General features: G+C 48.1%; 1 protein-coding gene across 2 annotated transcripts in view; it reads left to right on the top strand.

Moving 5' to 3' along the window:
• Window positions 1-27,485, top strand: part of LOC110487772 (actin-binding LIM protein 3) — a 125,036-nt gene that overhangs the window by 3,395 nt on the left and 94,156 nt on the right. For both annotated transcript variants that reach the window (XM_090198112.1, XM_090198111.1), the window contains exon 2: window positions 19,365-19,499. In XM_090198112.1, the coding sequence (XP_090054238.1) occupies window positions 19,365-19,499 (135 nt within the window). The remainder of the gene's footprint in view (window positions 1-19,364; window positions 19,500-27,485) is intronic.

Here is a 27,485-nt window from a genome sequence, read left to right as displayed (position 1 = left end):
ACTACATCAAGACTGGACAGATCAGCCCCAGTCCAGCTCTACATCAAGACTGGACAGATCAGCCCCAGTCCAGCTCTACATCAAGACTGGACAGATCAGCCCCAGTTCAGCACTACATCAAGACTGGACAGATCAGCCCCAGTCCAGCTCTACATAGAGACTGGACAGATCAGCCCCAGTTCAGCTCTACACCAAGACTGGACAGATAAGCCCCAGTCCAGCTCTACATAGAGACTGGACAGATCAGCCCCAGTCCAGCTGACACCAAGACTGGACAGATCAGCCCCAGTCCAGCTGACACCAAGACTGGACAGATCAGCCCCAGTCCAGCTGACACCAAGACTGGACAGATCAGCCCCAGTCCAGCTGACACCAAGACTGGACAGATCAGCCCCAGTCCAGCTGACACCAAGACTGGACAGATCAGCCCCAGTCCAGCTGACACCAAGACTGGACAGATCAGCCCCAGTCCAGCTGACACCAAGACTGGACAGATCAGCCCCAGTCCAGCTCTACACCAAGACTGGACAGATCAGCCCCAGTCCAGCTCTACACCAAGACCGGACAGATCAGCCCCTGTCAGCCCTAGTCCAGCTCTACACCAAGACCGGACAGATCAGCCCTAGTCCAGCTCTACATCAAGACTGGACAGATCAGCCCTAGTCCAGCTCTACGCAAGACTGGACAGATCAGCCCTAGTCCAGCTCTACATAGAGACTGGACAGATCAGCCCCAGTCCAGCTGACACCAAGACTGGACAGATCAGCCCCAGTCCAGCTGACACCAAGACTGGACAGATCAGCCCCAGTCCAGCTGACACCAAGACTGGACAGATCAGCCCCAGTCCAGCTGACACCAAGACTGGACAGATCAGCCCCAGTCCAGCTGACACCAAGACTGGACAGATCAGCCCCAGTCCAGCTGACACCAAGACTGGACAGATCAGCCCCAGTCCAGCTGACACCAAGACTGGACAGATCAGCCCCAGTCCAGCTCTACACCAAGACTGGACAGATCAGCCCCAGTCCAGCTCTACACCAAGACCGGACAGATCAGCCCCTGTCAGCCCTAGTCCAGCTCTACACCAAGACCGGACAGATCAGCCCCTGTCAGCCCTAGTCCAGCTCTACACCAAGACTGAACAGATCAGCCCCTGTCAGCCCTATTCCAGCTCTACACCAAGACTGAACAGATCAGCCCCTGTCAGCCCTAGTCCAGCTCTACACCAAGACCGGACAGATCAGCCCTAGTCCAGCTCTACACCAAGACTGAACAGATCAGCCCCTGTCAGCCCTAGTCCAGCTCTACGCCAAGACTGAACAGATCAGACCCTGTCAGGCCTAGTCCAGCTCTACACCAAGACCGGACAGATCAGCCCTAGTCCAGCTCTACACCAAGACCGGACAGATCAGCCCTAGTCCAGCTCTACACCAAGACTGAACAGATCAGCCCCTGTCAGCCCTAGTCCAGCTCTACACCAAGACCGGACAGATCAGCCCCTGTCAACCCTAGTCCAGCTCTACACCAAGACTGAACAGATCAGCCCCTGTCAGCCCTAGTCCAGCTCTACGCCAAGACCGGACAGATCAGCCCCAGTTCAGCAATACATCAAGACTGGACAGATCAGCCCCAGTCCAGCTCTACACCAAGACTGGACAGATCAGCCCCAGTCCAGCTCTACACCAAGACTGGACAGATCAGCCCCAGTTCAGCACTACATCAAGACTGGACAGATCAAAAAAAATCAAAATCAAATTTATTTATATAGCCCTTCGTACATCAGCTGATATCTCAAAGTGCTGTACAGAAACCCAGCCTAAAACCCCAAAGAGCAAGCAATGCAGGTGTAGAAGCACGGTGGCTAGGAAAAACTCCCTAGAAAGGCCAAAACCTAGGAAGAAACCTAGAGAGGAACCAGGCTATGTGGGGTGGCCAGTCCTCTTCTGGCTGTGCCGGGTGGAGATTATAACAAAACATGGTCAAGATGTTCAAATGTTCATAAATGACCAACATGGTCGAATAATAATAAGGCAGAATAGTTGAAACTGGAGCAGCAGCACAGTCAGGTGGACTGGGGACAGCAAGGAGTCATCATGTCAGGTATTCCTGGGGCATGGTCCTAGGGCTCAGGTCCTCCGAGAGAGAGAAAGAAAGAGAGAATTAGAGAGAGCATAAGTGGGATGGCCAGTCCTCTTCCGGCTGTGCCAGGTGGAGATTATAACAGAACATGGCCAAGATGTTCAAATGTTCATAAATGACCAGCATTTAGAGAGAAAGAGAGAAGGAGGAGAGAATTAGAGAACGCACACTTAGATTCACACAGGACACCAAATAGGACAGGAGAAGTACTCCAGATATAACAAACTGACCCTAGCCCCCCGACACATAAACTACTGCAGCATAAATACTGGAGGCTGAGACAGGAGGGGTCAGGAGACACTGTGGCCCACTCCGAGGACACCCCCGGACTGAAAGACTGAACAGATCAGCCCCTGTCAGCCCTAGTCCAGCTCTACGCCAAGACCGGACAGATCAGCCCCAGTTCAGCACTACATCAAGACTGGACAGATCAGCCCCAGTCCAGCTCTACATCAAGACTGGACAGATCAGCCCCAGTCCAGCTCTACATCAAGACTGGACAGATCAGCCCCAGTTCAGCACTACATCAAGACTGGACAGATCAGCCCCAGTCCAGCTCTACATAGAGACTGGACAGATCAGCCCCAGTTCAGCTCTACACCAAGACTGGACAGATCAGCCCCAGTCCAGCTCTACATAGAGACTGGACAGATCAGCCCCAGTCCAGCTGACACCAAGACTGGACAGATCAGCCCCAGTCCAGCTGACACCAAGACTGGACAGATCAGCCCCAGTCCAGCTGACACCAAGACTGGACAGATCAGCCCCAGTCCAGCTGACACCAAGACTGGACAGATCAGCCCCAGTCCAGCTGACACCAAGACTGGACAGATCAGCCCCAGTCCAGCTGACACCAAGACTGGACAGATCAGCCCCAGTCCAGCTGACACCAAGACTGGACAGATCAGCCCCAGTCCAGCTCTACACCAAGACTGGACAGATCAGCCCCAGTCCAGCTCTACACCAAGACTGGACAGATCAACCCCAGTCCAGCTCTACACCAAGACTGGACAGATCAGCCCCAGTCCAGCTGACACCAATACTGGACAGATCAGCCCCAGTCCAGCTCTACACCAAGACTGGACAGATCAGCCCCAGTCCAGCTCTACACCAAGACTGGACAGATCAGCCCCAGTCCAGCTCTACACCAAGACTGGACAGATCAGCCCCAGTCCAGCTCTACACCAAGACTGGACAGATCAGCCCCAGTCCAGCTCTACACCAAGACTGGACAGATCAGCCCCAGTCCAGCTGACACCAAGACTGGACAGATCAGCCCCAGTCCAGCTGACACCAAGACTGTACAGATCAGCCCCAGTCCAGCTCTACACCAAGACTGGACAGATCAGCCCCAGTCCAGCTCTACACCAAGACTGGACAGATCAGCCCCAGTCCAGCTCTACACCAAGACTGGACAGATCAGCCCCAGTCCAGCTCTACACCAAGACTGGACAGATCAGCCCCAGTCCAGCTCTACACCAAGACTGGACAGATTAGCCCCAGTCCAGCTGAAGGATGTATACACACGCAGATCTCATGTCAGCTGACTGTAGCCTGCGATGCCAGGGGCAATTGCTTGTCTTTGCAACACCACTGATCCCCAGTCAGCTGAGTCCCCAGCAGCCACACAAACACAGACATACACAGGCCTCCCCATGACCACTGCTTTGATAAGAGGAGCCTGTCTGCTAGTGTTGTGCTGGAACAAAACTCCAGAGTTCCCCCAGGCCAGGACCCACACTGCTGCACTGTCTTCATTCTGTCCTGGTACTCTGGAATGTCAGATGACTCCTGTCCTCCCTCCTCTCCTCCCCCTGTCTCCCCATTTCTCCCCTTCCCCTGTCTCCATTCCTGCTTTCTCCCCTCCCCCTGTCTCCATTCCTGCTCCCCCCCTGTCTCCCCCTTTCTCCCCTCCCCTTGTCTCCCCCTTTCTCCCCTCCCCTGTCTCCCCCTGTCTCCATTCCCCCTGTCTCCCCCTTTCTCCCCACCCCCTGTCTCCCCTTGTCTCCATGCCCCCTGTCTCCCCATTCCCCCCCCCTGTCTCCCCCTTTCTTCCCTCCCCCTGTCTCCATTCCCCCTGTCTCCATTCCCCCCGTCTTTCCCTTTCTCCCCTCCCCCTGTCTCCCCTCCCCCTGTCTCCCCCTCCCCCTTTCTCCCCTCCCCCTGTCTCCCTCTTTCTCCCATCCCCCTGTCTCCATTCCCCCTGTCTCCCCCTGTCTCCATTCCCCCTGTCTCCCCCTGTCTCCCCTCCCCCTGTCTCCCCTCCCCTGTCTCCCCCTGTCTCCATTCCCCCTGTCTCCCCCTGTCTCCATTCCCCCTGTCTCCCCCTGTCTCCCCTCCCCCTGTCTCCCCCTGTCTCCCCTCCCCTGTCTCCCCCTGTCTCCATTCCCCCTTTCTCCCCTCCCCAGTCTCCCCCTTTCTCCCCTCCCCCGTCTCCCCCTTTCTCCCCTCCCCCTGTCTCCCCCTTTCTCCCCTCCCCCTGTCTCCCCCTGTCTCCATTCCCCCTGTCTCCCCCTGTCTCCATTCCCCCTGTCTCCCCCTGTCTCCATTCCCCCTGTCTCCCCCTTTCTCCCCTCCCCGTCTCCCCCTTTCTCCCCTCCCCCTGTCTCCCCCTGTCTCCACTCCCCCTGTCTCCCCCTTTCTCCCCTCCCCCTGTCTCCCCCTGTCTCCATTCCCCCTGTCTCCCCCTTTCTCCCCTCCCCCTGTCTTCCCCTTTCTCCCCTCCACTGTCTCCCCCTTTCTCCATTCCCCCTGTCTCCCCCTTTCTCCATTCCCCCTATCTCCCCCTTTCTCCCCTCCCCGTCTCCCCCTGTCTCCATTCCCCCTGTCTCCCCCTGTCTCCCCTCCCCCTGTCTCCCCCTCCCTCCCTCTTTCTCCCCTGTCTCCCCCTGTCTCCCCTCCCCCTGTCTCCCCCTGTCTCCCCTCCCCCTGTCCCCCCTCCCCCTGTCTCCCCCTGTCTCCATTCCCCCTTTCTCCCCTCCCCCTGTATCCCCCTGTCTCCCCTCCCCCTGTCTCCCCCTTTCTCCATTCCCCCTGTCTCCCTCCCCCTGTCTCCCCCTTTCTCCCCTCCCCTGTCTCCCCCTGTCTCCCCCTCCCCCTGTCTCCCCCTTTCTCCCCTCCCCCTGTCTCCCCCTTTCTCCCCTCCCCCTGTCTCCCCCTCCCCCTGTCTCCCCCTTTCTCCCCTCCCCCTGTCTCCCCCTTTCTCCCCTCCCCCTGTCTCCCCCTTTCTCCCCTCCCCCTGTCTCCCATCCCCCTGTCTCCCCCTTTCTCCTCTCCCCCTGTCTCCCCCTCCCCCTGTCTCCCCTCCCCCTGTCTCCCCCTGTCTCCCCCTTTCTCCCCTCCCCCTTTCTATCTCCATTCCCCCTATCTCTCCTCCCCAATGTCCAGGTCTTTATGATTGTATTATTATTAAAGTTACATTATTCTTTCTCCTAATTGGATGTCGTTGCATTATTCATTATTCAATCTTAAGTCTCCCGCGTGGGTGGCCTTATTGAGTGTGTGCGTGTGCGTACAATTTCTCTGGTGGCTGTATAAATGTTTGGAGTTATTTTGTCAGCTGAGGCGTTAGGTCACTATCTGGAGAGCTATCACCAGAGCCACCTACACATGCTGTCTGTAGACACCCACACCCACACACACACCCTCTCAGCAGTGCGTGTGTAGAGTCAGCAGGCCCCCTGCCGTCGTGTGACGTGTCAGTGCTCTGGCTCCAGGCCTACACACACACATCAGGGACAGTATCTCCTCACCTCTCATCTCCTCACCTCACCTCTCATCTCCTCTCCTCTCATCTCCTCACCTCTCCTCTCCTCTCCTCACCTCATCTCCTTTCATCTCCTCACCTCTCCTCTCATCTCCTCACCTCTCCTCACCTCTCTTCTCATCTCCTCACCTCTCATCTCCTCACCTGTCCTCTCATCTCCTCTCCTCTCTTCTCATCTCCTCACCTCTCCTCTCCTCTCTTCTCATCTCCTCACCTCTCTACTCATCTCCTCTCATCTCATCTCCTCACCTCTCTTCTCATCTCCTCACCTGTCCTCTCATCTCCTCTCATCTCCTCACCTCTACTCTCCTCTCATCTCCTCACCTCTCCTCTCCTCACCTCTCCTCTCCTCACCTCTCCTCTCATCTCCTCACTTCTCATTTCCTCACCTCTCATCTCCTCTTCTCTTTCATCTCCTCTCCTTTCTTTTCCTCTTCTCTCTCCTCTCCTCACCTCTCCTCACCTCTCCTCTCCTCTCCTCACCTCTCCTCACCTCTCCTCTCCTCACCTCTCATCTCATCTCCTCACTTCTCATTTCCTCACCTCTCCTCTCCTCACCTCTCCTCTCCTCACCTCTCCTCTCATCTCCTCACCTCTCATCTCCTCTTCTCTTTCATCTCCTCTCCTTTCTTTTCCTCTTCTCTCTCCTCTCTCCTCTCCTCACCTCACCTCTCCTCTCCTCTCCTCACCTCTCCTCTCCTCACTTCTCATTTCCTCACCTCTCCTCTCCTCACCTCTCCTCTCCTCACTTCTCATTTCCTCACCTCTCATCTCCTCTTCTCTTTCATCTCCTCTCCTTTCTTTTCCTCTTCTCTCTCCTCTCCTCACCTCTCCTCACCTCTCCTCTCCTCTCCTCACCTCTCCTCACCTCTCCTCTCATCTCCTCACTTCTCATTTCCTCACCTCTCCTCTCCTCACCTCTCCTCTCCTCACCTCTCCTCTCATCTCCTCACCTCTCATCTCCTCTTCTCTTTCATCTCCTCTCCTTTCTTTTCCTCTTCTCTCTCCTCTCCTCTCCTCACCTCTCATCTCCTCACCTCTCCTCTCCTCACCTCTCCTCTCCTCACCTCTCCTCTCATCTCCTCACCTCTCATCTCCTCTTCTCTTTCATCTCCTCTCCTTTCTTTTCCTCTTCTCTCTCCTCTCTCCTCTCCTCACCTCTCCTCTCCTCTCCTCACCTCTCCTCTCCTCTCCTCACCTCTCCTCTCCTCACTTCTCATTTCCTCACCTCTCCTCTCCTCACTTCTCATTTCCTCACCTCTCCTCACCTCTCCTCTCCTCACCTCTCCTCTCATCTCCTCACCTCATCTCCTCTTCTCTTTCATCTCCTCTCCTTTCTTTTCCTCTTCTCTCTCCTCTCACCTCTCCTCTCCTCTCCTCACCTCTCCTCTCCTCACTTCTCATTTCCTCACCTCTCCTCTCCTCACCTCTCCTCTCCTCACCTCTCCTCTCCTCACTTCTCATTTCCTCACCTCTCCTCTCCTCACCTCTCCTCTCATCTCCTCTTCTCTTTCATCTCCTCTCCTTTCTTTTCCTCTTCTCTCTCCTCTCCTCTTCTCTCCTCTTCTCTCTCCTCCCCCTAGGCCTGTTAGTGTTAGTGTTCTGTGCTGTTCTGTGTGCTATCCGCTACATTGGGTGAGATAGCCCAGAAGCTAGAATGTAATTACATTCAAGTTAGAATGTTTCTTCTCATCTGCTGATCGCTCTGTATCTCATGGTCAGTGGGTTGGTGCCGTGTGTCTTTCTGTGGATGGTTGTGTGTGTGTGTGTGTTGTGTGTGTTCCCTCTTCTCTATCTGGCTGATGAGACCAGTTGGAGAGCAGCAGGTTATTCTCTGGTGGAGTTTGTCGCTCTGTCATACAACATGTCTGTCTGTCTGTCTGTCTGTGTCTCTCTGTCTGTCTGTGTCTCTCTGTCTGTCTGTGTCTCTCTCTCTGTCTGTCTGTGTCTGTCTGTCTCTCTGTCTCTCTCTGTCTCTCTCTGTCTCTCTCTCTCTCTCTCTGTCTCTCTCTCTGTCTCTCTCTCTGTCTCTCTCTCTCTCTCTCTCTCTCGCTGTCTGTCTGTCTCTCTCTCTCTGTGTTTATTTTCCAACTGTTTCACGGCCAAATTCCTCTCTCTTGAATAGAGTTGTCAGTATCAAGCACCTGTTAGCTGTTGATGATACAGCAGCATGGTGACATGTGTGTTGTCATTATATCTAGAGGATTACAGCAGCATGGTGACGTGTCATTACATCTAGAGGATTACAGCAGCATGGTGACGTGTCATTACATCTAGAGGATTACAGCAGCATGGTGACGTGTCATTATATCTAGAGGATTACAGCAGCATGGTGACGTGTCATTATATCTAGAGGATTACAGCAGCATGGTGACGTGTCATTATATCTAGAGGATTACAGCAGCATGGTGACGTGTCATTACATCTAGAGGATTACAGTAGCATGGTGACGTGTCATTACATCTAGAGGATTACAGCAGCATGGTGACGTGTCATTACATCTAGAGGATTACAGCAGCATGGTGACGTGTCATTATATCTAGAGGATTACAGCAGCATGGTGACGTGTCATTATATCTAGAGGATTACAGCAGCATGGTGACGTGTCATTATATCTAGAGGATTACAGCAGCATGGTGACATGTGTGTTGTCATTATATCTAGAGGATTACAGCAGCATGGTGACGTGTCATTATATCTAGAGGATTACAGCAGCATGGTGACGTGTCATTACATCTAGAGGATTACAGCAGCATGGTGACGTGTCATTATATCTAGAGGATTACAGCAGCATGGTGACGTGTCATTATATCTAGAGGATTACAGCAGCATGGTGACGTGTCATTACATCTAGAGGATTACAGCAGCATGGTGACGTGTCATTACATCTAGAGGATTACAGCAGCATGGTGACGTGTCATTATATCTAGAGGATTACAGCAGCATGGTGACATGTGTGTTGTCATTATATCTAGAGGATTACAGCAGCATGGTGACGTGTCATTATATCTAAAGGATTACAGCAGCATGGTGACGTGTCATTATATCTAGAGGATTACAGCAGCATGGTGACGTGTCATTATATCTAGAGGATTACAGTATCATGGTGACGTGTCATTACATCTAGAGGATTACAGCAGCATGGTGACGTGTCATTATATCTAGAGGATTACAGCAGCATGGTGACGTGTCATTATATCTAGAGGATTACAGCAGCATGGTGACGTGTCATTATATCTAGAGGATTACAGCAGCATGGTGACGTGTCATTACATCTAGAGGATTACAGCAGTATGGTGACGTGTCATTACATCTAGAGGATTACAGCAGTATGGTGACGTGTCATTATATCTAGAGGATTACAGCAGCATGGTGACATGTCATTATATCTAGAGGATTACAGCAGTATGGTGACGTGTCATTATATCTAGAGGATTACAGCAGCATGGTGACGTGTCATTATATCTAGAGGATTACAGCAGCATGGTGACGTGTCATTACATCTAGAGGATTACAGCAGTATGGTGACGTGTCATTATATCTAGAGGATTACAGCAGCATGGTGACGTGTCATTATATCTAGAGGATTACAGCAGCATGGTGACGTGTCATTATATCTAGAGGATTACAGCAGCATGGTGACGTGTCATTATATCTAGAGGATTACAGCAGCATGGTGACGTGTCATTACATCTAGAGGATTACAGCAGTATGGTGACGTGTCATTACATCTAGAGGATTACAGCAGTATGGTGACGTGTCATTACATCTAGAGGATTACAGCAGTATGGTGACGTGTCATTATATCTAGAGGATTACAGCAGCATGGTGACGTGTCATTATATCTAGAGGATTACAGCAGCATGGTGACGTGTCATTACATCTAGAGGATTACAGCAGCATGGTGACGTGTCATTATATCTAGAGGATTACAGCAGCATGGTGACGTGTCATTATATCTAGAGGATTACAGCAGCATGGTGACGTGTCATTACATCTAGAGGATTACAGCAGCATGGTGACGTGTCATTACATCTAGAGGATTACAGCAGCATGGTGACGTGTCATTATATCTAGAGGATTACAGCAGCATGGTGACGTGTGTGTTGTCATTATATCTAGAGGATCACAGCAGCATGGTGACGTGTCATTATATCTAGAGGATTACAGCAGCATGGTGACGTGTCATTTTATCTAGAGGATTACAGTAGCATGGTGACGTGTCATTACATCTAGAGGATTACAGCAGCATGGTGATGTGTGTGTTGTCATTATATCTAGAGTATTACAGCAGCATGGTGACGTGTCATTATATCTAGAGGATTACAGCAGCATGGTGACGTCTGTGTTGTCATTATATCTAGAGGATTACAGCAGCATGGTGACGTGTGTGTTGTCATTACATCTAGAGGATTACAGCAGCATGGTGACGTGTCATTATATCTAGAGGATTACAGCAGCATGGTGACGTGTCATTATATCTAGAGGATTACAGCAGCATGGTGATGTGTGTGTTGTCATTATATCTAGAGTATTACAGCAGCATGGTGACGTGTCATTATATCTAGAGGATTACAGCAGCATGGTGACGTGTCATTATATCTAGAGTATTACAGTAGCACGGTGATGTGTGTGTTGTCATTATATCTAGAGTATTACAGCAGCATGGTGACGTGTCATTATATCTAGAGGATTACAGCAGCATGGTGACGTCTGTGTTGTCATTATATCTAGAGGATTACAGCAGCATGGTGACGTGTGTGTTGTCATTACATCTAGAGGATTACAGTAGCATGGTGACGTGTCATTATATCTAGAGGATTACAGCAGCATGGTGACGTGTGTGTTGTCATTATATCTAGAGGATTACAGCAGCATGGTGACGTGTGTGTTGTCATTATATCTAGAGGATTACAGCAGCATGGTGACGTGTGTGTTGTCATTATATCTAGAGGATTACAGCAGCATGGTGACGTGTGTGTTGTCATTATATCTAGAGGATTACAGCAGCATGGTGACGTGTGTGTTGTCATTACATCTAGAGGATTACAGCAGCATGGTGACGTGTCATTATATCTAGAGGATTACAGCAGCATGGTGACGTGTCATTATATCTAGAGGATTACAGCAGCATGGTGACGTGTCATTACATCTAGAGGATTACAGCAGTATGGTGACGTGTCATTATATCTAGAGGATTACAGCAGCATGGTGACGTGTGTGTTGTCATTACATCTAGAGGATTACAGCAGCATGGTGACGTGTGTGTGTTGTCATTATATCTAGAGGATTACAGTAGTCAATAAAAACCATGCCACCTCTGCTTAGGAGTTGTGCTTTATGACATTCTGGGTCTGTTTAAGGTTACCTACATATTTATAATGTCTTCTGTCTTGGATGACTGATTAGAGTCAAACCAACAGGTACTAAATCAGTGTCAGTTAACCAAAACTGTTTCCCAAATGACACCCTATTCCCTATATAGAACACTAGATTTGACAAGGGCCCATTGGGAATAGAGTGTCTGTAGAGACACATCCGCTGTCAGTTAACCAACTGATGTTTACCAACATCCCAGAGACAGGTAACAGTCCTCAGTTAACCATCTGAGGGGGAAGGTTGGCTTACCAACATCCCAGAGACAGGTAACAGTTCATGGACTGAGGATTGAGAAACAGAAGTATTTCTGGCCATCAGGGCTGACCAGTTGAGTACAGGCCTTATCTACAGTCACTCCTGTGACGGACACACTGAGTCCTTGAGGGGGGTGCTGGTGTGAATCATCATGTGGTCTATCTACTAGAGACAATCTTACCCTCCTCTCTCACCGTAGAGTGACATGGTCTGTCCGTGATGTCACTGCACTTGGGTTGCACATTTTGTGGAATATTCAGAAGTGGAAACTTTCTGTGGGAATAACGGGAATATATGGAAATTAATATTATTACCATTTAAATGTAGATGTTTTTTGCATTGCATTGTCATGTGGATACAGAAACATACACCTTTATGTAGACATAATTGAAAATGATTCAATTCTTCCAAGAGAAATAATAAAAAATAAAAAATGTAGTTACAAATTGAACTTGAATTAAATAGGCTGACTCTCCACATGGGATGATTCCCTGAACAACAAAAGAAAGGGAATATTGAATGATCCCCAATGATCCATCACATCTCCCAAAAACATTTTCAACATACATCTGTGAAATGATAGTCTAGAAACTAAAGCTTTGGTTGTCTTCCTCTCAGGCTTCCATGTCTTCTCCCTGGACCTCCTCAATGTCCACCTCTTGAACATCAGACTCTGAGAAATCATCTTCACTGTCACTTTCCAACCTTGTTGAGGATGGCTCGTTGTAAGGCTCAAAAAGCCTCAAATTTGCCCGGATGGCCACCAATTTTTCAACCCTTGTATTGGTCAGCCTGTTGCGTGCTTTGGTGTGTGTGTGTTCCCAAACAAGGACCAGTGGCGCTCTGAGGCAGCTGATGTTGATGAGATTTGGAGGATGATGGAGGCAACAGGGGAAAGAGCCTCAAATCCACAAAGTTCCTTCCACCCGGTGGCTGATGAAGTATGTTGGCACGACTGCCATATTGCATCTCCATCCCAAAGCCCTTGCTTGGAAGTGTACTTCGCCAGACTGCCAAGAACCTTGTCCTCATCCAGGCCAAGGTGGAGAGACACGGTAGTGATGACACCATAGGCCTTGTGGATCTCTGCACCAGACAGGGTGCTCCTGCTAGCGTACTTGGAGTCCAACATGTATGCTGCTGTGTGTATGGGCTTCAGGCAGAAGTCTTCACGCTTTTTGATGTATTTCAGAACTACAGTTTCCTCTGCTTGGAGCAACAGTGAAGTGGGCAGGGCAGTACAGATTTCTTCTCTTACATATGCAAGCAGAGTCTAATCATCAGACAGGATGGCATTGTCTCCCTCAATCCGTGCAATGGCTACTGCTATAGATTTCAGGAGTTTCAGGCTGCTTACCACTCTCTCCCAAAATACATCATCCAGGAGGATCCTCTTGATGGGGCTGTCCATATTGGCAGACTGTGATATGGCTATTTCTTGGAGAGACTCCTTCAAACATGATGACGACAACACCCCAACAGGTGTTGCTGGGCAGTTCCAATGCGGTGCTCTTATTCTTCTCACTTTTCTTGGTGAGGGAGATTGCTGCTGCAACTTGATGACTGTTCACATACCTAACAATTTCCTTGGCTCTCTTGTAGAGTTTTTCTATTGTTTTCAGTGCCATTATGTCCTTGAGGAGCAGATTCAATGCATGAGCAGCACAGCCAGTGGGTGTGATGGGAGGGTAAGATTCCTCCACTTTAGACCAAGCAGCAATCATGTTCACAGCATTGTCTGTCACCAGTGCAAATACCTTCTGTGGTCCGAGGTCATTGATGACTGCCTTCAGCTCATCTGCAATGTAGAGACCGGTGTGTCTGTTGTCCCTTGTATCTGTGCTCTTGTAGAACACTGGTTGAGGGGTGGAGATGATGTAGTTAATTATTCCTTGCTCACGAACATTCGACCACCCATCAGAGATGGTTGCAATGCAGTCTGCTTTCTCTATGATTTGCTTGACCTTCACTTGACCTTCACTTGAACTCTGCATCCAGCAAATGAGAGGTAAAGCATGTCTGGTGGAGGGGTGTATGCTGGGTGAAGAACATTCATAAATACAGTGCCTTGCGAAAGTATTCGGCCCCCTTGAACTTTGCGACCTTTTGCCACATTTCAGCGTCAAACATAAAGATATAAAACTGTATTTTTTTGTGAAGAATCAACAACAAGTGGGACACAATCATGAAGTGGAACGACATTTATTGGATATTTCAAACTTTTTTAACAAATCAAAAACTGAAAAATTGGGCGTGCAAAATTATTCAGCCCCTTTACTTTCAGTGCAGCAAACTCTCTCCAGAAGTTCAGTGAGGATCACTGAATGATCCAATGTTGACCTAAATGACTAATGATGATAAATACAATCCACCTGTGTGTAATCAAGTCTCCGTATAAATGCACCTGCACTGTGATAGTCTCAGAGGTCCGTTAAAAGCGCAGAGAGCATCATGAAGAACAAGGAACACACCAGGCAGGTCCGAGATACTGTTGTGAAGAAGTTTAAAGCCAGATTTGGATACAAAAATATTTCCCAAGCTTTAAACATCCCAAGGAGCACTGTGCAAGCGATAATATTGAAATGGAAGGAGTATCAGACCACTGCAAATCTACCAAGACCTGGCCGTCCCTCTAAACTTTCAGCTCATACAAGGAGAAGACTGATCAGAGATGCAGCCAAGATCACTCTGGATGAACTGCAGAGATCTACAGCTGAGGTGGGAGACTCTGTCCATAGGACAACAATCAGTTGTATATTGCACAAATCTGGCCTTTATGGAAGAGTGGCAAGAAGAAAGCCATTTCTTAAAGATATCCATGAAAAGTGTCGTTTAAAGTTTGCCACAAGCCACCTGGGAGACACACCAAACATGTGGAAGAAGGTGCTCTGGTCAGATGAAATCAAAATTGAACTTTTTGGCAACAATGCAAAACGTTATGTTTGGCGTAAAAGCAACACAGCTGAACACACCATCCCCACTGTCAAACATGGTGGTGGCAGCATCATGGTTTGGGCCTGCTTTTCTTCAGCAGGGACAGGGAAGATGGTTAAAATTGATGGGAAGATGGATGGAGCCAAATACAGGACCATTCTGGAAGAAAACCTGATGGAGTCTGCAAAAGACCTGAGACTGGGACGGAGATTTGTCTTCCAACAAGACAATGATCCAAAACATAAAGCAAAATCTACAATGGAATGGTTCAAAAATAAACATATCCAGGTGTTAGAATGGCCAAGTCAAAGTCCAGACCTGAATCCAATCAAGAATCTGTGGAAAGAACTGAAAACTGCTGTTCACAAATGCTCTCCATCCAACCTCACTGAGCTCGAGCTGTTTTGCAAGGAGGAATGGGAAAAAATTTCAGTCTCTCGATGTGCAAAACTGATAGAGACATACCCCAAGCGACTTACAGCTGTAATCGCAGCAAAAGGTGGCACTACAAAGTATTAACTTAAGGGGACTGAATAATTTTGCACGCCCAATTTTTCAGTTTTTGATTTTTTAAAAAAGTTTGAAATATCCAATAAATGTCGTTCCACTTCATGATTGTGTCCCACTTGTTGTTGATTCTTCACCAAAAAATACAGTTTTATATCTTTATGTTTGAAGCCTGAAATGTGGCAAAAGGTCGCAAAGTTCAAGGGGGCCGAATACTTTCGCAAGGCACTGTATCTTCCAAGACACATTGCCTGTGAGCATCAGAGGTGAACCAGTTGCATACACAGCTCAAGCAAGACATTCATCAGTATTTATCAGACTACGTTCCTCCATTGAGTCCAAAAAACTTCCAGGAGGACCATGAGTTGTTGCTATCGATAAGGTATCTGATTCATAATTTTTACCTCGAATAGAAGTAGAGGGACTTTTGACAGAGGTTGCTTGCTCTGGGCGCTGAGTGAACTTTATGCACTTGGCCAGATGATTCTGCATCTTTGTTGCATTCTTCACAAATGAGTTTGTGCAGTATTTACAAATGTACACAGCTTTTCATTTTCCTTCTACATTCAGCTGTTCACCTGACCTAGAATTAATGCCGAATGCATTATCTACCAAGAGACCTCTACCTCTTCGATTATAATCACAGTCGTGTATATCCCCCCCCAAGCAGACACATCGACGGCCCTGAAAGAACTTCATTGGACTCTATGTAAACTAGAAACCACATATCCTGCGGCTGAATTTATTGTAGCTGGAGATTTTAACAAGGCTAATCTGGAAACAAGGCTCCCTAAATTTGATCAGCATATCGAATGCGCGACCCGGGCTGGCAAAACCCTGGATCATTGTTATTCCAACTTCCGCGACGCATACAAAGCCCTCCCTCGCCCTCCTTTTGGGAAATCTGACCACGACTCCATTTTGTTGCTCCCAGCCTATAGACAGAAACTAAAACAGGAAACGCCCGTGCTCAGGTCTGTTCAACGCTGGTCCGACCAATCGGATTCCACATAGCGTCGGATATGTTCCACATAGCGTCGGACAACAACATTGATGAATACGCTGATTCGGTGAGCGAGTTTATTAGCAAGTGCATCGGTGTTGTTGGACCCACAGCGGCTATTAAAACCTTCCCCAACCAGAAACCGTGGATTGATGGCAGCATTCGCGCAAAACTGAAAGCGCAAACTACGGCTTTTAATCAGGGCAAGGTGACAGAAAACATGACTCAATACAAAGAGTGTAACTATTCCCTCCGCAAGGCAATCAAACAAGCTACGCGTCAGTATAGAGACAAAGTAGAGTCGCAATTCAACGGCTCAGACATGAGAGGTATGTGGCAGGGTCTACAGTCAATCACCGACTACACAAAGAAAACCAGACCTGTCGCAGACCAAGATGTCTTGCTCCCAGACAAACTAAACAACTTCTTTACTCGCTTTGAAGACAATACAGTGCCACCGACATGGCCCGCTACCAAAACTTGCGGGCCCTCCTTCACTGCAGCCAACGTGATTAAAACATTTAAACGTGTTAAGCCTCGCAAGGCTGCAGGCCCAGACGGCATACCTAGCCGCGTCCTCTGAGCATGCCCAGACCATCTGGCTGGTGTGTTTACGGACATGTTCAATCAATCCCAGTCTGCTGTTCCCACATGCATCAAGAGGGCCACCATTGTTCCTGTTCCCAAGAAAGCTAAGGTAACTGAGCTAAATGACTATCGCACCGTAGCACTCACCTCCGTCATCATGAAGTGCTTTGAGAGACTAGTGAAGGACCATATCACCTCCACCCTACCTGACACCCTAGACCCACTCCAATTTGCTTACCGCCCCAATAAGTCCACAGACGACGCAATCGCAATCGCAATCACACTGCCCTAACCCATCTGGACAAGAGGAATGCCTATGTAAGAATGCTGTTCATCGACTACAACTCATTATTCAACACCATAGTACCCTCCAAACTCGTCATTAAGCTCGAGGACCTCCCCAAGTTCTGGAGAAAGAGAAGGGGTGAGAGAGAGGGGAAGATAGAGGGGGTAGAGAAAGAGAGAGACTATGCTGAGAGACTACTGGTCACTGACTTACTACAGCTAATAATCACCTGCTTTGGATTTAGCTGAGGTCAGTGTCTTCTCCTCCTCCACCTCCCTATTTTCTGTTCTCTTCATCCCTCTCTTATCCTCTCCCTCCCTCTCTTTTGTTCTCTTTATCTCAGTGGGGAGAGAGAGAGTAGGGAGAGAGAGAGTAGAGAGAGAGAGTGCGAGGGACCTGTCACCTCCAATGTCCCACAATCCCTTGTGTGTGAGCTCTCAGCAGGTGTTGAGGTCGGCGCAGAAATAGCAGCAGAATCACAGCCAGGAGTCCCATAGGGTGGCACACAATTGGACCAGCGCCGTCCGGTTTTGGCCAGTGTAGACCGTCATTGTAAATTAGAATTTGAACTGACTTGCCTAGTTAAATAAAAAAAGAGAGAGAGAGTGATTGGCCTTGGCTCTTTCAGCTAATAGGCATTATGATGTCACTAGACAACATCACAGAACTATTTGGCTGTGTTAATAATCACCATATTATGTCAGTTTATCTTCATGTGTTTTGCATGTGCTTGTAGAGAACCATTATGGTAGTATGTGCAAAACACATCATACTGCATCAAATGTTGACACTTTCTGTATATTGAAAGTTCTATAACTTAACTTGATTGCTGACATGGAAAACATTTAAGGACTGTATCAACAGTGGCTTTTGAGTGGTATTGTCCTTTAATCTGGGTAATCCTGTGGTTTGTACTTTCCCTCTGTGCTGTTGATGTCATCAGGATGGAAGACAGGTGAAAGGCTTTATCCTCCTCTCCATGTACTGGCTAGTGGCTAGCTCCCATGATACCTCTCCTCTCCATGTCCTGGCTAGTGGCTAGCTCCCATGATACCTCTCCTCTCCATGTCCTGGCTAGTGCCTAGCTCCCATGATACCTCTCCTCTCCATGTCCTGGCTAGTGGCTAGCTCCCATGATACTTCTCCTCTCCATGTCCTGGCTAGTGGCTAGCTCCCATGATACCTCTCCTCTCCATGTCCTGGCTAGTGGCTAGCTCCCATGATACTTCTCCTCTCCATGTCCTGGCAAGTGCCTAGCTCCCATGATACCTCTCCTCTCCATGTCCTGGCTAGTGCCTAGCTCCCATGATACCTCTCCTCTCCATGTCCTGGCTAGTGGCTAGCTCCCATGATACCTCTCCTCTCCATGTCCTGGATACCTCTCCTCGTCTCGTCTCCTCTTCTCTCTCCCATCACCCCTCTTCTCTCCCCCTTCTCCTCTCCTCCCCCACCTCCTCACCCCTCTTTTCTCCCCTCACATCTCCTCTCCTCCCCGTCTCCTCTTCTCTCTCACCTCACCCTCCTCTCCCATCTCCTCTCCTCTTCTCTCTCCCCTCACCCCTCCTCTCCTGTCTCCTCTCCTCTTCTCTCTCCCCTCCCCCATCTCCTCACCCCTCTTCTCTCCCCTCACCCCTCCTCTCCCGTCTCCTCTCCTCTCCAGAGTGCAGAAGCCTAGAGGATTACTCTACCTGGCACACACTACTTCCCCTGTGACACAGAGAACTGGGTTAATCTATACTCACACACACACACACACACACACACACACACATGTCTAGTAGCCACTTTGTTATTGGCATGTCTGTGGAAACCTGTGGAGTTTTTTTGGGATTCCTCAGACCTAAATGTAACATAATATAGTGGTAGACATACACCGTTCCCCCTTCATCCTGTGTTAATACAACAAACTAGTCTTAGTGTTAGTTTCCCATTTGTGTTGTGTTCTCTCCCTATTAGGGTGTGCCTGGCCAGAAATACTGAGATTGGTCAACTGTGTTGCCAGTATTGTGAAGGAAACAATCACCTATTATAGAATGTGGGAGTGAGCAATATGTCAAATCCACAAACAAACACACTCACAAATATGCATACAGGGCACGATAGACTGGTAGAGAGTGTCGATGAGGAGGTGTAGGGAGAGAGAGAGCTTGTAGAGGTGACAGACTTCACAGCTTCATAACAAGTGTGAGCAGAACACAGTGATATGATTATGTAAATCCTTCTCCTCAACGTACACTATACATTAACAGTCTATATATATTTTACTGCATATAATGGCAGTCTGTGAACACAAGGATCTTGCCGACTGCAGTATAGTACAGATTATATATACTGACTGGTTTGTAATGTTGGTTGCATCCCAGATGGCCCCCTATTCCCTACATAGAGCAGAGCCCTATGGGCCATGTTAAATAGTAGTGAACTGTATAGGGAATAGGGAGACATCTGGGAGACACATATTGACTGCTATGATTGGATGAGGTCAGCTGTGCTCTCTCTCTCTACAGCCTATCAGCAGGGCTCTTTGGGCAGTGAGCGGAGCTCTGGACCTATCCGGTGCCAGCGTTGTCGGGAGGTGTGTAAGGGAGAGGTGGTGCGCGTTCAGGACACACACTTCCACGTCAAGTGTTTCACCTGCACAGGTAAGGACATGCTGGGCTACCTTCACTGCTTATTAGAAATGTGTCTGTCTGCACCTCTTCCTGCAGTAGTAGGTCACTCCTGAATGTTAAGGCTCTTACAGGCTGGGACTCAGACTGTGACGTCAAGTCCCTGTGGACACACCAGACACACGCGCACACACACACACACACACCCACACACACTCCAAGCCATGCCAATAATGATCCAGGCGAAGGATTAGAAGAATCGTGTAGGAGGGCGTGGGCTCCTGCTAAGAGGTGTGTAGGAGGGCGTGGGCTCCTGCTAAGAGGTGTGTAGGAGGGCGTGGGCTCCTGCTAAGAGGTGTGTAGGAGGGCGTGGGCTCCTGCTAAGAGGTGTGTAGGAGGGCGTGGGCTCCTGCTAAGAGGTGTGTAGGAGGGCGTGGGCTCCTGCTAAGAGGTGTGTAGGAGGGCGTGGGTTCCTGCTAAGAGGTGTGTAGGAGGGCGTGGGCTCCTGCTAGGAGGTGTGTAGGAGGGCGTGGGCTCCTGCTAAGAGGTGTGTAGGAGGGCGTGGGCTCCTGCTAGGAGGTGTGTAGGAGGGCGTGGGCTCCTGCTAAGAGGTGTGTAGGAGGGCGTGGGCTCCTGCTAGGAGGTGTGTAGGAGGGCGTGGGCTCCTGCTAAGAGGTGTGTAGGAGGGCGTGGGCTCCTGCTAAGAGGTGTGTAGGAGGGCGTGGGCTCCTGCTAAGAGGTGTGTAGGAGGGCGTGGGCTCCTGCTAAGAGGTGTGTAGGAGGGCGTGGGCTCCTGCTAAGAGGTGTGTAGGAGGGCGTGGGCTCCTGCTAAGAGGTGTGTAGGAGGGCGTGGGCTCCTGCTAAGAGGTGTGTAGGAGGGCGTGGGCTCCTGCTAAGAGGTGTGTAGGAGGGCGTGGGCTCCTGCTAAGAGGTGTGTAGGAGGGCGTGGGCTCCTGCTAAGAGGTGTGTAGGATATTGAATGCTTTGAAGATGGCGCCGACGGAGATGGCAGCATCGTGACTAGCTCTTAGAAGACTGTAGTATTTTTATTTTTTTATGGACATTTTTTTAACATTATTAGCTCAGGAAATGTTTTGTGTCATTACATACAGCCGGAAAGAACTATTGGATTGGGTGGCGGTTGTAACTCACCAGAACTACCAGCATTAGGACCAGGAATACGACTTCCCTGGACCAGATCCTTTGTTCACTCTCCCCAGAGCAATGGAACTTATTCCAAAGGCTGACCCAAAACATCACCGGTGGAGAAGAGGCACTTGAGGAGGCCTGCTGGTTCGACTTAGGAGGCGCACACCACCCACCGCTTCATAGTATATTACTCGCTAATGTTCGGTCTTTGGATAACAACGTTGATGAGTTTAGAGCAAGGATTTCTTTCCAGAGAGACATTGGGGCCTGTAAAATACTTTGTTTCACGGAAACATGTCTCTCTCGGGATACTGAGTAAAGCCAGCAGGATTCTCAGTACATCACACAGACAGGAATACATACAATGGCTTGCAAAATTATTCGCCCCCTTGGCATTTTTCTTATTTTGTTACCTTACAAACTGGAACTAAAATAGATTTTTTGGGGGGGGTTGTATTATTTGATTTACACAACATACCTACCACTTCGAAGATGCAAAATATTTGTTATTGTTGAACAAGAAATAAGACAAAAAAAACAGAACTTGAGCGTGCATAACTATTCACCCCCCCCAAAGTCAAAACTTTGTAGAGACACCTTCTGCAGCAATCACAGCTGCAAGTCTCTTGGGATATGTCTCTATAAGCTTGGCACATCTAGCCACTGGGATTTTTGCCCATTCTTCAAGGCAAAACTGCTCCAGCTCCTTCAAGTTGGATGGGTTCCGCTGGTGTACAGCAATCTTTGTCATACCACAGATTCTCAATTGGATTGAGGTCTGGGCTTTGACTCGGCCATTCCAAGACATCTAAATATTTCCCCTTAAACCACTCAAGTGTTGCTTTAGCAGTATGCTTAGGGTCATTGTCCTGCTGGAAGGTGAACCTCCATCCCAGTCTCAAATCTCTGGAAGACTGAAACTGTCATGTATTGTCAGGTTGTGTCTTGTTTCTGTCCTCTCCCTTCACCCTGTCTCCCTCTGCTGGTCGTTATTAGGTTACCTTTTCTCCCCCTCTTTCCCCCAGCTGTTCCTTGTCTCCTCCTAACTACCTCGTCACCCCTTTTCCCACCTGTTCCCTTTTTCCCTCTAATTAGTCCTCTATATCTCTCTCTGTTTTTGTTCCTGTCTTTGTCGGATTCTTGTTTGTGTTTTTCATGCCTGAACCAGACTATCGTCATGTTTGCTGCAACCTTGTCCTGTCCTGTCGGAATCTGCCGGTCCATCTGAGCCTACCTATGTTTTGTTATTAAAGAAGTTCTGTTTACGTTAATTCGCTTTTGGGTCCTCATTCACGCACCGTAACAGAAACAGGTTTCTGTCAAGAACTTCCCTGTATTTAGCACCATCCATCATTCCTTCAATTCTGACCAGTTTCCCAGTCCCTGCCGATGAAAAACATCTCAGGGTGATGAGAGTTGTTGTGTTTGTGCCAGACATAGCATTTTCCTTGATGGCCAAAAGCAAAATTTTTGTCTCTTCTGACCAGACTACCTTCTTCCATATGTTTGGGGAGTTTCATGCCTTTTGGCGAACACCAAACATGTTTACTTACTTTTTTCTTTAAGCAATGGCTTTGTTCTTGCCACTCTTCCGTAAAAAACAGCTCTGTGGAGTGTACGGCTTAAAGGGGTCCTATGGACAGATACTCCAATCTCCGCTGTGGAGCTTTGCAGCTCCTTAATGGTGCTCCATGGGATGCTCAAAGTTTCAGATATTTTTTTATAACCCAACCCTAATCTGTACTTCTCCACAACTTTGACCCTGACCTGTTTGGGGAGCTCCTTTGTCTTCATGGTGTCGCTTGCTTGGTGGTGCCCCTTGATTAGTGATGTTGCAGACTCTGGGGCCTTTCAGAACAGGTGTATATATCCTGAGATCATGTGACAGATCATGTGACACTTAGATTGCACACAGGTGGACTTCATTTAACTAATTATGTTACTTCTGAAGGTAATTGGTTGCACCAGATCTTATTTAGGGACTTCACAGCAAAGGGGGTGAATAAATATGCACGCACCACTTTTCCGTTTAGAATTTTTTAGAATTTTTTTCATTTCACTTCACTTACATTGGCAAGGCGACTGGTAATATGGCAGAATATAAACAGTGTAGTTATTCACTCTGCAAGGCAATCAAACAAGCTAAACATCTGTATAGAGATAAAGTGGAGTCGCAATTCAACGGTTCGGACACGAGACGTATGTGGCAGGGACAACAGACAATCACGGACTGAAAAAGGAAGACCAGCCACTTCGTCGAGACCGCCATCTTGCTTCTGGACAGGCTAAACACGTTCTTCGCACGCTTTGAGGATAACACAGTGCCACCAACGCGGCCCGCTACCAAGAACTGTGGACTCTCCTTCTCCGTGGCCGATGTGAGTAAAACATTTAAATGTGTTATCCTTCACAAGGCTTCTGGCCCAGATGGCATCCCTAGCAACATCTTCAGAGCATGCGCAGACCAGCTGGCTGCTGTGGTTACGGGCATATTCAATCTCTCCCTATCCCAGTCTGCTGTCCCCACATGCTTCAAGATGGCCACCATTGTTCCTGTACCCAAGAAGGCAAAAGGTAACTGAACTGAATGACTATCGCCCCGTAGCACTCACTTCTGTCATCATGAAGTGCTTTGAGAGACTAGTCAAGGATCAGATCACCTCCACGCCCACCCACACAGACAGAGTGGTGAAGAAGGCGCAACATAGCCTCCTGACGTTGAAAAGTCTGAAGAAATTTGGCTTGTCACCTAAAACCCTCACAAACTTTTACAGATGCCAATTGAAAGCATCCTGTTGGGCTGTATCACCGCCTGGTTTGGCAACTGCACCTCACGCAACCTCAAGGCTCTCCAGAGAGTGGTTCGGTCTGCCCAACATATTACTGGGAACAAACTACCCGTCCTCCAGGACACCTGCAGCATCCAATGTCACAGGAAGGCCAAAAAGATCCTCAAGGATATCAACCACCCGAGCCACTGCCTGTTCACCCCGCTATCATCCAAAAGGCGAGGTCAGTACAGGTGCATCAAAGCTGGAACCGAGAGACTGAAAAACAGCTTCTCTCTCAATGCCATCAGACTGTTAAACAGCCATCACGAGCACATTAGAGGCTGCTGCCTATAGGCAGACTAGGAATCACTGACCACTTTAAGGAATGGAACACTAGTCACTTTAATAATGTTTACATATCTGGCATTACTCATCTCATATGTATATACTGTATTCTATACTATTCTACGGTATCTTAGTCACTTAATGTTTACATATCTGTCATTACTCATCTCATATGTATATACTGTATTCTATACTATTCTACGGTATCTTAGTCACTTAATGTTTACATCTGGCATTACTCATCTCATGTGTATATACTGTTTTCTATACTATTCTACGGTATCTTAGTCACTTAATGTTTACATCTGGCATTACTCATCTCATATGTATACACTGTATTCTATACTATTCTACGGTATCTTAGTCACTTAATGTTTACATCTGGCATTACTCATCTCGTGTATATACTGTATTATGTACTATTCTATGGTATCTCGTTCACTGAATAATATTTACATATCTGGCATTACTCATCTCATATGTTTATATTGTATTCAATAATATTCTACTGTATTCTATAATATTCTACTGTATCTTAGTCCGTTCCGCTCTGACATTGCTCGTCCAGATGTATATAGTCTCAATTCATTCCTACTTAGATTTGTGTGTATTGGGTATATGTTGTGTAATTTGTTTGATATTACTTGTTAGATATTACTGCACTGTCGGGGCTAGAAGCACAAGCATTTCGCTACACCTGCAATAACATCTGCTAATCACGTGTATGTGACCAATAACATTTGATTGGATTTGATATAGTTGTTATACACACTAAGGTGATGTAAAAGCATTTCTCTGTACGATCTCTACCTACAGTGTGATGCATTGTGTCATGACAACAACAGTGTGTTTTTGAAAACATGCTGTAGGTAGGGCCAATGCTTTGTGGTTGTGCTCTCATCTTCTTAGAAGTTTAAATGAATGCCTGTTCCAGCACATCACATACAGTAGTTCACTGCCACCATAGAACGTGTTTGTATAAGCTACTTAGTCGAGGATTGTTTCAAATGGGGTTTTATGATATCCCCCTCTACTTTCACTTGTGTGTTTTCAGTTGAGGGGTTGCTGTGGCAACCATGTGGAAGGGCCCCCTCCCTCTGATTGGTGGTTATTCTCAGCCTCACTAGGGAGCCTCAACCAATGGGAAACCCCCATTACAAAGACCAGAGAGAAGGTTCAGGCAGAGAAAGAGAGGGGGGGGGGGTTATATTTCCCCCCAAGTCATGATGTCATATGTTTGTTTCCCCATCTCTCTGTTTCTGCCCCCCCTCTCTCTCACTCTCACCCTAACCTGAGCTCTCCTCTCCACTCCACTCCTTTCATCTCAAAATGGAACCAATGGGATAGTCTCAAAAGTGCAAAATGCAAACTCAGGCAAAAATAGTTAGACATGGACATATTTGACCCAGGTCTGACCTGGACCAAAGCAGAGACAGGTGACACCAGTACAGTAGAGCAGTATTATGTGACCATGCCCTCCCTCTGTGGTTCTATCCACTGTGTTTCCAGTAGCATCGATGGCTACAGCTTTCTAAAGACCTGCTATTGTTTCACTGTCACCCCCTTCCTTCCCTCCCTACCCTTCCCCTCGACTACATGTTCTCTCCTCTAGTCATCCTTCTGTTTTCTGTTCTGTTTGTTTTTCATTCCTGCTGTTTGTCTTTGGCTGATGATGATCTGGGTGTGTGATGGGGAATGGAACAGACACATGAAGAAGATTGAAAGATGGAGAGAGTGAGAGAAAGAGGTTGGTCATGGTTTAGGCGTCAGTTATCAAACCAAGCATTTATCTCTCTCTCTCTCTTTCTGTCTGTCTCTCTCTCTCTCTCTCTCTCTGTCTCTCTCTCTCTCTATCTCTCTCTTCGTCTCTCTCGCTCTCTCTTCGTCTCTCTCTCTCTCTCCGTCTCTCTCTCTCTCTCTCTTTGTCTCTCTCTCTCTCTCTGTCTCTCTCTCTCTCTCTCTCCGTCTCTCTCTCTCCATCTCTCTCTCTCTCTCCGTCTCTCTCTCTCCGTCTCTCTCTCTCGCTCTCCATCTCTCTCCCCTCTCCATATCTCTCTCCTCTCGCTCTATGACAGTTATCCAAGCATGAAATGAATTTCCCATCTTGGGACAGTTTGACATTGACGTGTTCAGTGTGTGATAGGGTGGCTAAAGGAATACGTCTGTGTGCGTGTGATAGGGAGGTTGAAAAGGCTAAATTACACTCTGGTCAATTTCATTTGAGGAATTGTCCCACAAGGTGGACAACGTGGTCATATTTGTCATAACCATCTATTGATCCTGTGATATTAGTTAATTTATCTTTCTAACTTGGTCTTTTTGTGTTGTCTGTCTGGCTGTAAGGAAACATATATGGAACATTTTCCACACTTTGTTATGTTATTGCCTTATTCTAAAATTGATTAAATTGTTTTTATCTCTCATCAATCTACACACGATACCCCATAATGACAAAGCAAAACAGATTTTTAGAAATGTTTGCAAATGTATTTAAAAAAAATGGAAATATCACATTTACATAAATATTCACGCTCTTTGTTGAATGTGAAGCGTCGCTGGTTGGGGAGTGTTGCTGCTCAGCTATTTTCAGAGATGTTCAATCGGGTTCAAATCCGGGCTCTGGCTGGGCCACACAAGAACATTCAGAGACTTGTCCCTAAGCCACTCCTGCATTGTCTTGGCTGTGTGCTTCAGGTTATTGTCCTGTTGGAAGGTGAACATTCACCCCAGTCTGAGGTCCTGAGCGCTCTGGAGCAGATTTTCATCAAGGATCTCTGTACTTTGCTCCGTTCGTCTTTCGCTTGATCCTAGCTAGTCTACCTGTCCCTGCCGCTGAAAAACATCTTCACAGCATGATGCTGTCACTACCATTCATCACCATAGAGTTTCCTCCAGACGTGATTCTTGGCATTAAAGGCAAAGAGTTCAATCTTGGTTTCATCAGACCAGATAATCTTGTTTCTCATGGTCAGAGAGTGGGTTGCCTTGTGCCTTTGACTGAGGAGTGGCTTCCATCAGGCCACTACCATAAAGGCCTGATTGTTGGAGTGCAGCAGAGATGGTTGTCCTTCTGGAAGGTTCTACCGTTTCTATAGAGGACCTCTGGAGGTCTGTCAGAGTGACCATCAGGTTCTTTGTCACCTCCCTGACCAAGGCCTTTCTTCCCCAATTGTTCAGTTTGGTAAGGCGGCCAGCCCTAGGAAGAGGATTGTTGGTTCCAAACCTCTTCCATTTAAGAATGATGGAGGCCACTGTGTTCCTGGGGACCTTCAATGCTACTGTAACTTAACAACATGTGGAAAAAGTCAAGGGGTCTGAATAGTTTCCAAATGCACTGTTTATATTCAACTCATTTCACATTGGGAAACAATAATGCACTGTTTTGACAGAACTGTTTATATTCAACTCATTTCACCTTGGGAAACAATAAGTGCCATTTTCTTTTTTTTTTTAATTTTACCCCTTTTTCTCCCCAATTTCGTGGTATCCAATTGTTGTAGTAGCTACTATCTTGTCTCATCGCTACAACTCCCGTACGGGCTCGGGAGAGACAAAGGTTGAAAGTCATGCGTCCTCCGATACACAACCAACCAAGCCGCTGCTTCTTTAACACAGCGCACATCCAACCCGGAAGCCAGCCGCACCAATGCGCCGGAGGAAACACCGTGCACCTGTCCACCTTGGCTAGCGTACACTGCGCCCAGCCCGCCACAGGAGTCGCTGGTGCGCGATGAGACAAGGACACCCCTACCGA

The sequence above is a fragment of the Oncorhynchus mykiss genome, chromosome 14 (assembly GCF_057628025.1).
Source record: "Oncorhynchus mykiss isolate SJ-2025 chromosome 14, ASM5762802v1, whole genome shotgun sequence".
Taxonomy (NCBI): domain Eukaryota; kingdom Metazoa; phylum Chordata; class Actinopteri; order Salmoniformes; family Salmonidae; genus Oncorhynchus; species Oncorhynchus mykiss.
Note: the sequence above shows the minus strand (reverse complement) of the source record. Positions and strands in the feature narration are given on the sequence as shown.